The sequence below is a fragment of the Petaurus breviceps genome, unplaced genomic scaffold (assembly GCF_028583685.1).
Source record: "Petaurus breviceps papuanus isolate PSGF00001 unplaced genomic scaffold, PetGlider_PUasm1.0 186, whole genome shotgun sequence".
Classification (NCBI taxonomy): Eukaryota; Metazoa; Chordata; class Mammalia; order Diprotodontia; family Petauridae; genus Petaurus; species Petaurus breviceps.
The window spans coordinates 58,962,932-58,976,616 of NW_027185798.1; the positions used below are offsets into that span (position 1 = coordinate 58,962,932).

A 13,685-nucleotide genomic window follows, 5' to 3' on the forward strand; every position below is an offset into this window, starting at 1 on the left:
GTGGGTGATGAGGGAGGAAGGGAAAGAATCTGGAATTCAAAGTTTTAAAATCAAATGTTTAAAAAAAATATTATTTTTTTTACATGCAATTAGGAAATAAGATATACAGGCACTGGGGTATAGAGATCCATCTTGCCCTACTGGAAAGTCAGCAGGGGGATGAGGGACGATAAAGGAGAGAGCAGATTGGGAGAGGGGGTACACAGTGAGATCGCTGTTTTGGGGTGGTGGGTAGGGGAAAGATGGGGAGAAAATTTGTAACTCAAAATCTTGTGGAAATGAATGATGTAAACTAAAAATATATATATGAAAAATACATTTCTTAATTTTAAAACTTTTTGAGTGTTGTCTGTGGCTTCTACAAAACTCCCCCCAAATTCCCATTTAATTTCTTATGCCTACCCACAATATATTGAAAACTTGATGGAGAAAGTCACGATGTGGAAGGGATAGCTATAATTTGTGTAGAAAACTGAGCAAATGCATAATATAAGAAAACAAGCCTAAAATTACCAAAGATTTTAGGAAAAATTCAATCAAAAACCTAGAGCACAAGCAGATAAATCAACAGAGAAGATATTAAAACAAAAGGGAATATGGCCACCAAGATATCTAAACAACTGTAAACTATCTGGTGACCCTGTGAATTCCCAAAAGAGCATATAACAAGAGTAGGATATTTTTAAATGGGTCAAGAGATGAAATCAGAATCTTGAAAGAAATTGGGGGTGGGGGGAAAGAGCTAGGTGGCACAGTGAATAGAGCACCAGCCCTGGAGTTAGGAGGACCTGAGTTCAAACCTAGCCTCAGACCCTTAACACTTACTACTGCGTGTCCTTGGGCAAGTCATTTAACCCCAATTGCCCTGCCTTCCCCCCTCCAAAAAGACCAAAAAAAAAAAAGGTTAAAGGGAACAAGTGGCAGAATTTATAGCCTGCACAGCAAAATTAAAAGAATCAAAAACCTGAATTCATGGTTGTAAGTGTCTCCGAAGAAGTGAAAGAAAGGACAACTAACTGGGAGTACATATATTTAAACGAAGGCTCATCTGGAAGAGAAGAAAAAAATCACTAGAGCTAAAAGAACACATGATCTCTATACGTCAGAAGTCTCCCAAAAGAATATAACAAATCAAAAAATCTAAACACTGTAATTCAAGATATAATTGCAGAAAACTTCCCAGATTTTCTGCATGCAGAAAATAAAACACCAATTAAAAGAATCCACACATCACCTTAAGAAAGAAAAACAAAGATGACAAAGAATAGCTGGACAACAAAAAAGTAGACATTCAGAAGATCTATGCTGGAGTTGACACAATTTTTCAGGTTGGATCAATTTTCAAGATATCTGAAAAGAGGGGGATAGCAAATGTCTAGGGGAAAAAATAATGGATGCTTTTACTATCATATAAAAAGATCAGTAACCAGGTGCCCATTTTAAAACAGATTCACTGTTATATGCTAACTTTTTTGGTTTGTTTTTTTTTTCCAAAAAAAAAAAAAGTTCATTGGTGCTTTGCAAGTTCATTAAAAAAATAAAAACAAACAAACAAAAATCACTCTTTCCCCCTCCCCCTAGGACTTTAACTAAAGACAAAAAAATAATTATTTCTTGGTCAAGTCTCTGGTGATGAGCCATTCCTCATTTAATTAGTCTGGTTGAAGAAGAAAAACATTTAGGCTGTTACAAGCCCTGCCCTTTCAGTTTGGTAAAATCTAGGACCCAGGCTTATATTCTGCCATAATGAAAGCATCAGATTAGAATTTTAATGGAGGTTAGGTATGATTATTACTATTTTATAATAAAACTATAAGTTTCCTTCAAATATGTGATAAATGTTAGACATTTTATTTTGACCTAGAATCAGAATTCCCCCCAAATACAGATAAAAATTTCTAAGTCAATAAGAGCAATGATTAAAAAAATGGAAATTCATTTGATAACTCATTTCTTTTTAAATATGTAGCTATCCCATTAAAGCCAATGGAGAATTTGTATGAAGATCTCAAAAATTTGAATTTTAAAACATTTTTCATTAATAAACAAAATGACTAAGCTAGAAAAGACACTTTAAAGTTACTAAACTGGCAAGTGAAGTGAAGTCTAATATTTCTATACCTTCCACAATTCATTACACTCAAATTTTCATGAATACTCATCCACACTTGAGAAAATTCTAACTAAATATAGGACCAGGTTATATCCAAAAACATTGCACCAATTTACATAATATCAGGAACATGTGGGGCAGGAGCTTATTAGTTTTAATACAGGTCTACCAACTTTGGATTTCACTATTTATATTTATTTCTGCCAAATTAATGAGTGGGAAGTACTACATAGTTTGACATTTAATTGGTTATTTAATATGTGTTAATTTTGGTCCCCAGCTAAAACACAATGAGTTTCTTAAAGGTAGAGGCAATATTTTATATTTCTTTTATATTTTAACAAATATTCAGCAGTGTACAGCACAGAGTAAACTCTCACTACTATATACTGACTGATCTCATTCATAGTTGCTAGCATAACATCTGATCTTACTTTCCTAAAATAGGAATATATTAATTTTACTAGTAAGGCATATCGAAATGTTGAAAAATGATTCATTTACCTGGTTGGAACAAAATCTTGCAGCCAAAAATAGGAGATTAGTGTTGATAATATTATAGATAAAGATGTTGCAAATCCTTTTAAAATATTATCTGCATACTTAATAACAGCAGCTATGACAAGGCCTCCAAGTGCCTGCAAAAGGTAAAAAAAAAGGTTACTTTTAGAGATAGAAAAGTGGTATTTACATACAACTCTAAAATAAGGGAACTTTCAACTTCTCTTCAATATTTTCTTTTTAACTCAATATAAATTTTAGGATTAATAGTTACAGGATTTTAAATACCATAACAGAAGATTACAATGAAAAAAAAAAACCTCTTTAGAAACAGTAAGATTTCAATCAACAAGATAACTTGTTTCAAACAGTATCTGATACAAGTGGTCTGCAACTTTTTCAATATCTTTAAAACCAAATAGACACACATTGTAGGGGGTACAATGCATGGATTGCTGCCTTGGAGTCTGGAAACTCTGAACACCTGCCTGGTACATTTATTAGCCATACAATCTTTAAAAAGTCATTTAATGTGTTAGCTTCCTCATCTGTAAAATAGAGATCACAACAACAGCTACAGGATTGGTATTAGGATTAAAGAAAATAAAATATGTGAAGAGATTTGTAAACAAACTTTAAAGAAGTATAAAAACATTAGCTGCTATTATTATTACAATAGGAAAAGCCCTAGATTTGGAGAAAGAGAACCCAAGTTCACATCTGTCAGTCACTTATGACCTTTGATACCTCTGGCAAGTCATTGAACTTTAGTGAGTCTCAGTTGAGTTATCTCTAAAAGAAGTGGGAATAAAGAACTAGATGGTATTTAAGGCTGCTTCCAACTCTCTCTAATTTTATGATAAAAGAAAATTTCTGGACAGTAGTTTATGGCAGTTCTTTGTACTAGAACTTTAGCAGTATTTTTTTAACAGAATTCTTTTTTTCATTTATTAGTCAATACAGCCTACCTAATTTGTATTACCTAGGGGATAGGAAAAATTTTAAAACAATTAGTTTATCCATCTGCTGACTATCAAGAGGATCCATTAATATGCTGTCCTATTTAAATAAAGATAATACTGCTGACTTAACAGTGGTTACTTTTTCCAATAGTAATTAAAGAATTTCATACATACTCTTGTACCCAATCTCCTTGTTGATCACTTCTATTAATTTATACATAAAATGAACAACCAGGTTCTCTAGGTGCTCTCACTAATCAAGTGGACTTGATTAGTCCACTAAGTCACAGACTTAGAAGCAGATATAAAACAAATGCAGTCCAAGATATTAGTATAATGTGTTTATCTAATAGGCTGGCAGGGTCTAACCACGTGAAATTTCTGACTATATAGCTAAACTCAGGCCAAATAATTGAATCTATCTGGTTCTGTAAAAATATTCTTTCACAAAACTGCTGAAATCAAAATTCACATAGCTTGTACATTATAGATTTCTATTCATATGGCCCCTGTTGAAAAAAAAAACATGGATACCTTAATATAGATAAATATAACTTGATTAATCAAATATTTCTAGTGGAGGTTCAAAGGGGAGATGATCAACACTTAGAAATCTGTCTTCCCCTCCGACTCTACTAAAAATGCATACTCCAAGCACCCCACGATCTTCTAATTACGAAATCCAATATGATTCACTCTTCTACTCTTTGACACTGTGCCACGTTGTCTCCTAGAAACGATTCTCTTTTTAAAAATGTTTTTATTATGAACGTATTCATACATTATTGATTATAAGGTAATTAACAAAAACAACATCCCAATTTTTAAAGTGCTTATTAAATTAATCTAGGTAGTAAAAATATTTTCCTGTTTAGGTCCCTGTCAGAACTTGTCTTCTTCTCTGTATTTTTAAAATTTACTATTTTCTTTTTCTTTTTTCATCTTTGCCACCTCCCACTAAGTCCTTCTCCCTTTTTTGACAAAGCCTTCCAATGTGACAAAAAAGCTGAATGGAATAAAACAAATCAGTTCATTAGTCATATCTGAAAACATGTGCCTCATTCTTCACCTCTAGGCTATCACTTCTTTACCAAGCGGCAGGAGGCATGCTTAGACATTCACTTTTCTGAAGTCATGACTAGCCTGAAATTTTTCTCTATTGGTTTCTAAGTTCTCTCCCTTCTTTTCAATCTCCTTCATAGGCTCTTCTTCCTGAACTTATGAAGTAATAAAGGCTTTTTCCACTGAAGGCTTTCTCTTTTGTTTCTACTCTCTATCTTGATATTACAAAGTCTCAGAGTGAGGCCTCAACGGTCAGCTAGTTCAACTCATACCAGAGCAAGAATCCCCTAAATAAAAAACGAGACAAGTAATCATCCAGTCTGTTTAAAAACAGTGGAGGGAACCCAACCCCTCAAAGGCAATCCACTGTACTTTCAAAAAAGTCTGTCAGGAAATTTTTCTTACCCCCTGCCTAAAATGACCTCTCTCAAATGTCAACTCTATACCTAAAATTTATCTTTCTCAAGCTTCTACCCATTGCTGCTAATTTGCAACAATTCTAATTCCTCTTCTACATGGTAACATTTCAAATGCTTATCAATAGCTGTCATGGCCCGAGTCTTCTCTAGGCTAACCACCTGTAGTGCCTTCAAATAAGCATCAATGGCATGATCTTGAAGCCTTTCGTCATTCTGGCTGCTCTCTGCTTTAAACAAAAATCTTATAAATTCTTTTTTGAACATTTGCTTGTAGCCGCCATGGAGGCTGCACGTGGCTTCAAGGCATACCACAGCAACTCTCCTACTCAGGATAGCAATATCCCTGGGAAATTTTCCTGTCCATTTTAGAGACTCCCCCCTGAGATATCTGCTTTCCTTCAATCACTTGTACAGAAGAATAACTTTCCTGATATTTTCCTAAATCTGGAATCTCTTGGGTGAGAATGTTCAGTGCCTGAAGGGGTGAAAAGAGAACTCATATCCCTAGAAAAAAGGAAGAATTTTATATATTCCTCCTTAGTTTCTATCCTACTGTATATTTGTATTCTGAAATAATTTTTGGCTCCTCTTTACCTGTGCATTTTTAGGGCAGGAATTCCTTTAGATCTAAGAATCTGAATTTAAGTTTATGCTTTACATGACTCTATCTGGGCTTGAAATGGAGACTGAATGGGAAGCACTGGTATCTTCCCAAATCAGAACAAAAAGTAAATTTATCTGTACAGGAATTCATAAATATACATTCTAATCTCAATTAAAAAACTGAAGTACGCTCCTTTTTCTCTGTACATTTGGCTATGATCTAGCCAATTTAAGTCATCATCTGAGTGAAGTTTGGCTTTTAACATTTCCATCTTTTTTCTACCTTGTAAGTGCTGCATCCTTTTTTGAGTATACCCAATTCTTTTCTTCAAATCTACTGACATAACATTTTCCATAATTTTTACATTCAACCCACAAAACCATCTTCATTGACTCAACCATCATAGTTATTTTCTCTTGTTTCTTTTTATATTTAAATATCCTTATCCTGTTGTTTTTGTTTAGTTTTTTCAGTTGTATCCAATTCTCTGTGACTCCACTTGGGGTTTTCTTGGCAAAGATATTAAAGTGGTTTGCTATTTCCTTCTCCAGTTGATTTTACAGATGAGGAAACTGAAGCAAATGGGGTTAAGTGACTTGCTCAGTGTCATACAGCTAGTAAGTGTCTGAGACCAGATTTGAACTCAGGTATTCCTGACTCCAGGCACAGTACCAATCCACTTCACCTCCTAGCTTTCCCTTATTCTGTAGCCTTATGTAATAGCCCAATGTCATGCCTATTTTCAACCAAATGTCTATCCTGGGATCATCATCCAATAAGAATGAGCCAGACAGAAGTTTGTCTAATTTGTGCCTCATGTACTTGGCTCCCAGAAAGACTTGATAAATATCATACACAGCTGGGAATTCAAATTACATGGTTTTTCTCCACACTGCAGGGGCAGACAAAAATCTTTAATAACAGTCACAATTTTTCTCAGTGCTCTGAAGACTTTCTCTTAGAACTGCTATGTTTCTAATTTCATTTCAAAAGTGAAATTCTCTGAAGGTATTTTTAAAGCATTTAAAAGGACTCCAGGAGTCATGAAACAACTTTCAGAAAATTAGTCCAGAAATCTGTGGACAGACATTAAACAAGCTATGCCCTCCAAGAGCTAGCAAACAAATCCAGATGTTCTCTTACTGAAGGACACTGAGTTACTCAAATGATAAAATTACAAAGGCCATAGAAAGTATCCTTACTTTCCATGAAATATTTTACTTGATTTCTGACACTTCATCCACTCTCAAGGTTGTAGCTATCACTTTTATATAAATGACTATCTACCCCGCCCTCCCGCAAAAAAAAAAAGAAAACTAAAGCCCCACGATGAGGATCTGTATTTCCATTCTTTACCTATTAAATATTTCTATTGTAAGTCTTGCCTAGACTTCAAACTCACTGGGTCCATATTTGACCTCATTATCTCTATGAAACTACTTCTTCCTATTTCCATAAGTAGCATTATCCTTATTTCAAATTAGATAATGTATTTAAGATTCTTTGCAAACATTAAATCAGTATATAAATACTAGTTGCTATTATTCCAGCAATCCAGGCTACAAACTTAAATACCATCTCTGATTCTCTCCTTTCTCCTAATATACAGTTAATCACCAGAGTCCTTATCTATTCTCTCTCTGAAAAGCCTCTTTCTTGCCATCGGCAATGTCACTATCTTTATGCCACCTAGCATCCGTTTCTTAATGCTTCCGCTATTGTACCTTATAGTTCTGATCCCAAACTAATTTCCTTAAGTACAGCTCTCTTACTTTTCTTTAAAAAATTCTAATGGCTCTCCAATGCCTAGAATTCTATGGAAATTTCTAAGCTTAATTCTAGGTTCTATATGTGAACCAGCTTTAACCTTTTTCCAGCCTTATCACCCACTGATTTTTAATCCAAATCCTACCACTGAAACTTACTAGCTGAGGGACCATGGTCAAGGAGCAAGCTCTTTGAGCTTTGGTTTCTTCATCTATAAAATGAAGATAATAACCTGTATTACTTACCTCACAGGAAGGCAAGAAGGAGTAGATGTCTGTAAAACACTATGTAATCCTTAAAGTAATATATAAATTTCTATATTATTATTATTGTTGTTGTTGTTATATCATGTTGTCTCTCAATACCTTCCTACAGGGCTATCTAATCCTTACAAACCCCCAAACAGAAGTGATTGCTTACAGGACTTAACACATTCCATCTAAGGTTATAATTACTTGTGTATATTTCATCTCCCCTACTAGATTATAATCTTCTTGAGGAAAGGGATGCTGTCTCCCTCATCTCTGTTATTTCCCACAACACGTAACAATGGTTTGCACTTCGCTGGCCTTAACAAACATCTGCTGAATGAACAAACAGTTACACTGTAGTGGAAACAACCTTGGAGATCAAAGTAAGAACACTTTAGTTCTATTCCTTCTCTCTGCAGAGGTGCAGCAGGCCATATGTTGAGAATGATGCATATATTGTCAGGCAATCAATGGGGCAGTTTCCTTTGCTTTGCTGAACTACACTTGTTACATAGGGTAAGTTATTGGGAAATTTGGTGATTTTAAAAAAAGAGTATTAATAAAACTTAAAAAAAAAAACAACCTTTCGTTCTATTCTCACCACCACCACCACTTATCAGTTATGCCATCTTAAACTTAATCTGAGTCTTAATTTCTGCATTTGTAAAATGGATTCAATGTTATTTTTTAGACCTACTTCAAAGGATTGCTGCAAATATCAAATAAGATGTAATGCATGTAAAGAGTTTATGTAAATGTAATTATCAATAACAATTAAGACTTGAACATCTTCAGCTATTCAGGCATATATAATTATATGCATATATACATTATTTGATATAGACAAGAATACACAGTTATATAATGTGATAGCATGAAGCTTTAAACACATCTTAAGTTTGAATATCAACACAGGTTCCCCATGAACTTCAAAGTAAAGTAAAGACAACTATTCTGTAATTCATTAAGACTTGTTACAAAGTAAAAAAAAAAACAAAACTTATACCAGGCATGTCTACAGCTATACCACAATCAGTCTGTAAACCTGTATTTTCATCATGGGGCAGGTATACACACAAAGCCCAATGGAAAAAACCCATTCAGGGTTTGACTTAAAATAAAATCTTCCCAAGCAGGAAATGCATACTTTGCATGAAATAGCGGGTGCCATGTGACCATATTTGTTCAATATGTACAGTTTATGACAGAATGTTCTGGGTATATTTGGCATATTAAGTTCATGGCAATTTTCAATTCCAAGGGATATTAATTATTGATTTGGCTATTTTGGGGGTGTGGGTAGGGGAAAAACGGGGAGAAAATTTATAATTCAAAATCTGGTGGAAATGAATGATGTAAATCAGAAGTTAATAAAGCATTTGAAAAAAAATTATTCTTTGAAGGCTGTATTTTTAGTTTTAAAACAGAAACAAAGAGGTTTAACATATAAGTGTTTAACATATAACATACATATAGTATGTTATATAACTGTTACATAACATAACATATAACATATAGTATATAAATATATATATATACTGTAAGTGGGACATATGATTTCTTCCATTTTTAAATTTCCCAGTCTTAGTCATAACTTTATTATAAGTAATCCCACTGAAATATTTATGAAATAACATTCTAGTCAAGACCAATTTCCATCTATACTAAAATATATTTTTGATGGTGAAACTGAACTGAAACATTCTTTTTGATTTCCTCCCATATTTTGACATATTTTTGATATGTTAAAACTGGGTGTATCATTTAGATTTTTCACTCTCTTCTTCTACCACCCCTCCAGTAATTAATTCTTCCCTCTTCCTCAATCATTCCCCTTACCAATCAGCACTGACTTTCCTTCTCAAGTTTCTGTTATACTTTAGGACACTGAATCCCATTCCATTTTAACTTTGAACTTCCTTTTAGAAAGCAGATATAGACATTACAATGGACATTGACAGGAATAATGTTAATATCAGGGCTTGCTCTGAGACCTTCAAACAAACAGAATTTTATTCCATGCAAATATAGGATTTTAAATGCTTTACCTGCAGAACAACAACTATCCAGGTCAGTTTGTTATATCCCTGAAAAAATCCATTCTTTGATACTAATTCTCCATCATAAATGTAAACACCCATTAATCCGAATATGCTCCCAAAAGAACCTTAAAAAGTTAAGAGAAAAGTCCAATCACTTGTTTTGTACTGCTTTAATACCAACTTGTCATAAAACAACACTTATTTTTTTTCCTTTTTCATGATATTTGATGACTTTGTTAACAAAATACAGCAATTTTGAACTCAATTTAATCAGCATTTATTGAGGCCTTACTAAGTGTCAGTACTTGGTATACAAAGACAAAAAATAAGATAGAGTTGAACAGTAGATAACATAAAGATCTCAGTCCTATCTGGAAATCTTTTGCTTATTTCCTTCAAATAAGTACAAGATCAATCTTGGTTAGAAGTTCTGTGAAAGGGAAAAACTATTTACTCTCTACTGAGATCAACATCTAATAAAATCTACAGGCAGAATTAGTGAATGAGAGGCTAAAAATAGTCCAAACTATCTAGGAAATTCATTGGTAAGAGGCACACAGCCAGAGAGCACAAGGTCAAAACTAACTCCAGCATTAAGACCATAATTGACCCTGGCAGCACTCAGGGTTGAATTTGGAAAGGGCTATAAAATTCAACCATTTGTGACAATCCTGTCTCTTTAGAGCTTCGTTAATGACTAGATTAACAGTAGGAAAACTACTGGAATGTGGTTCAAAATCAAAGAGTTAGCTAAATGGATGAAAAAAAAAAATAAAGCTTGCCATCTATTTTCTCAACTTTGGAAACACTGCCATCAAGAGCAGCTTACCATTTTCAAAATAATTAAGAGAACCAATGGGCCAGACTGGGGAACCTGTCTGAGCTTCAGTTTCCTGATTTGTAAGGAATGACTTCTGATCAATTTTTGCGATAATATCTAAGACAGACTTGAAAACCTTAACCTTAACATATGTCTAAGGACATTTTAAATATTCATTTCTTTGTTCTGAGAATGAGTATTCTCTCTTCAACAAAACAATTCAATAAACATTTTTTTTTAAGCAATCGGGGTTAAGTAACTTGCTCAAGGTTACACAGCCAGTTATTTCTGGATGTGATGCTGAGTGTCTGAGACTGGGATTCGATCTCCAGGTCATCCCAACACTGGAGCCGGTGCTCTTACTCGCTGAACCACCTGGCCACCCCTAAGCAATTGGGGTTAAGTAATTTGTTCAAGGTTACACGGCCGGGTGTTTTTGGGTGGGTGCTAAGTGTCTGAGCCCGGGATTCGATCTCCAGGTCATTCTGACACTGGAGCCGGTGCTCTTACTCGCTGTGCTACCTGGCCACCCCTCAATAAACATTTTATAATATGCAAGGTACTGTGCTAGGTGGTGACAATAAATACATAAAATATTAAAAGGTCCCTGTCTTCAAGTAATTTACATTTTGAAGGATGCAACATGTATACGCGCATAATGCAATGTAATCTGAGGAGAAAAATGTAACTGGGGGATAATAAAAGGTTTCATGAAGGAGTTAGTATAGGGGATACAATCCCTCCTCATGAATTGTTGGGGGCAAAAATGAGGAGTTAATTCCAAGCATGGAAAGCAAACTGGACAAATGAACAAAGGCAGGAAATGGAATGTCAAGTTCAGCTTAGTAGCCCAATTTGACTGGAAAATAGAATTTATGTTGTGTAAAAGTATAAATAATGTCTAAAAAGGTAGGCTAGAGGCAAAATGTGGATGGCTTTAAATATCAGACTGAGTAATTTGTATTTTATCCTAGAAGCAACAGGGAACCACTGAGTAGGAGTGACATGGTAAGACCTGGGCCTTTGACATCTATGTAGAAAAGGGACTGGAGGAGAAATATTGGAAGAACAGAGATCAACCCAAAGGCTACAACAATAGCGCAAGAAAGAAAGGCTAAAGGCCCAAACTAGAATTGGAAAAGTGCTGGATATGGGAGGCAAAAAGGAAAAATGATAGCTGACTCCAAGATCGTGACTCTGGATGAGAAAGGCAGTATCACCCCCACAGAAACAGTGAAGTCTAAAAAGAGGGCAATGGCACAAGGGGCAGAGATGACAAATTTTCATTTGGATATGTTGAATTTGAAATACTCATGATAAAACACCCCAGAACAGGAGTTCAGGAAAGAGATTAGGGTGGGATGTAAAAGCACATTCCTCTTCTCTGAGCTTTTTTGCTTTCTGAAACTGAATTTTTCTTACTTTTACTGTAAATCTAAATATAACTATTAATTAACAACCCTTCATTTTTTCTTATTTAATATTTTAATTTTTCCCAATTACATGTAAAACCAATTTTAACATTCCCTCCCCCCCAATTTTCAGTTCCAGAATCTCTCCCTCCCTCCCCACTTCATTAAGAAGGTAATTTGACATAGGTTATACATGTGTAGTTGTGCAAAACCCATTTCCATGTAAGTCATGCTGTGCAAGAAAACAGACAAAAAAACAAAAAGAAAAATAAAGAAAGCAAAGAAAAAGTATCTTTGGTCTGCATTCAGGCTCTACCAGTTCTTTCTCTAGAAATGGACAGCACCTTTCATCATTAAGTCCTACAGAATTATCTTAGATCATTGCATTGCTGAGAATAGTTAAGCTATTCATAGTAGATCACCATACTATATTACTGTTATGTGTACAATGTTCTCCTGGTTCTGTTCATTTCACTTTGCTTCAAGTTCATGTCTTTCCATGTTTTTTCTGAGAGCATCCTGCCCATCATTTCTTAAAGCATGATAGTATTCCATCACAATCATATACAACAATTTGTTAAGCCATTCCCCAGTTGATGGACATGCCCTCAATTTCTAATTCTTTATCACCACAAAAAGAGTTGCTATAAATATTTTTGTACACATGGACACTTTTCCTTTTTGTTTTTTTTAGTTTCTTTGGTATGGCTTGCTAATACATGGAACCACCCTTTATTTAAAAAAAAAATAACTTGCCTCCAGTTTCACAGCTCCTCAGAACTTGTTCTCTAAAAGGGTCAAAGTACTTTGAAAAATAAGTATAAGGTTTTTTTAAACGAAAACTAAAAGTGGTTTTATCATATTTTTTAACTTCTAACTACTTTCTTCTTCAAGCATTTCATCCCTCCAGAGCAAAAGTAATCTGCACAATATAAAAAGTTGATTCTTTGAATGCCTACATCTGAAATATAGGGGAAGCTATATTTCTTACAAAATGTATTGTCTAATGAAAAGAAAAGGGTGGAAGGAGGGGGAAAAAGAGACAGGTAGAGTAAAGGGAGGGAAAGAAAAGGCAGAAGTTTTCCTTATAAAATGGTACATTAATTTTAAAATATTCTGTTAAAATTTTAGCTAATTGATTCTGAAAGAAAATATAATGTCAGTTGAAACATTGCCAAGTACAGTTAGTTCCATAGGAATAATATCATAAGTGGGTAAATGGTCCAAGAACACTACCCTGGGATATCAAGACCTTTATGTTGTGATTCAGTGATGAAGCTTAAAAATTACTGCAAAATTATGCTGGCCAGGAAACCCTATGCTATATATGCTTATATAGATATTTCTGTAGATGGTGATCCTTTATATATAATAACTACTTTCTCAAAAACACATTAAAGATGCACACTGAAGACTTACCAAGTTGAATATTTCTAATCCACACAGATTGCTTGGTTTCTTTTAAAATTTTCTCAAAATAAACTCCTGCAAAGCCACTTGAAAAACAAGCTGTAAGAACTGCCATCAAACCTACAAACTGAGAGCCTGCTGAGAGTTCCTTAGAAGATGATTCTTGAGAATCTGAGGGCCACTAAACAAAATCAGAACAGAATTTGAAGGTTAAATGTGTGTGGTATTTTTCATATTGTACACTTAAACTCTTAAATCCTAAGATAAAAATTCATTATCATTCCTAAGTCCTCAAACAGTAAAAATAAGTTCAAGTTCTATG

The 13,685-nt window shown here is 34.3% G+C and overlaps 1 protein-coding gene across 1 annotated transcript in view; it reads right to left on the minus strand.

The window, feature by feature from the left end:
• SLC35A3 (solute carrier family 35 member A3) overlaps nucleotides 1-13,685 on the minus strand; it is a 70,036-nt gene that overhangs the window by 17,986 nt on the left and 38,365 nt on the right. Inside the window, exons 5-7 of the mRNA XM_069090539.1 lie at nucleotides 13,373-13,544; nucleotides 9,728-9,846; nucleotides 2,618-2,751 (exon numbers count right to left, since the gene is read on the minus strand). Coding sequence (XP_068946640.1) covers nucleotides 2,618-2,751; nucleotides 9,728-9,846; nucleotides 13,373-13,544 — 425 coding nt within the window. The remainder of the gene's footprint in view (nucleotides 1-2,617; nucleotides 2,752-9,727; nucleotides 9,847-13,372; nucleotides 13,545-13,685) is intronic.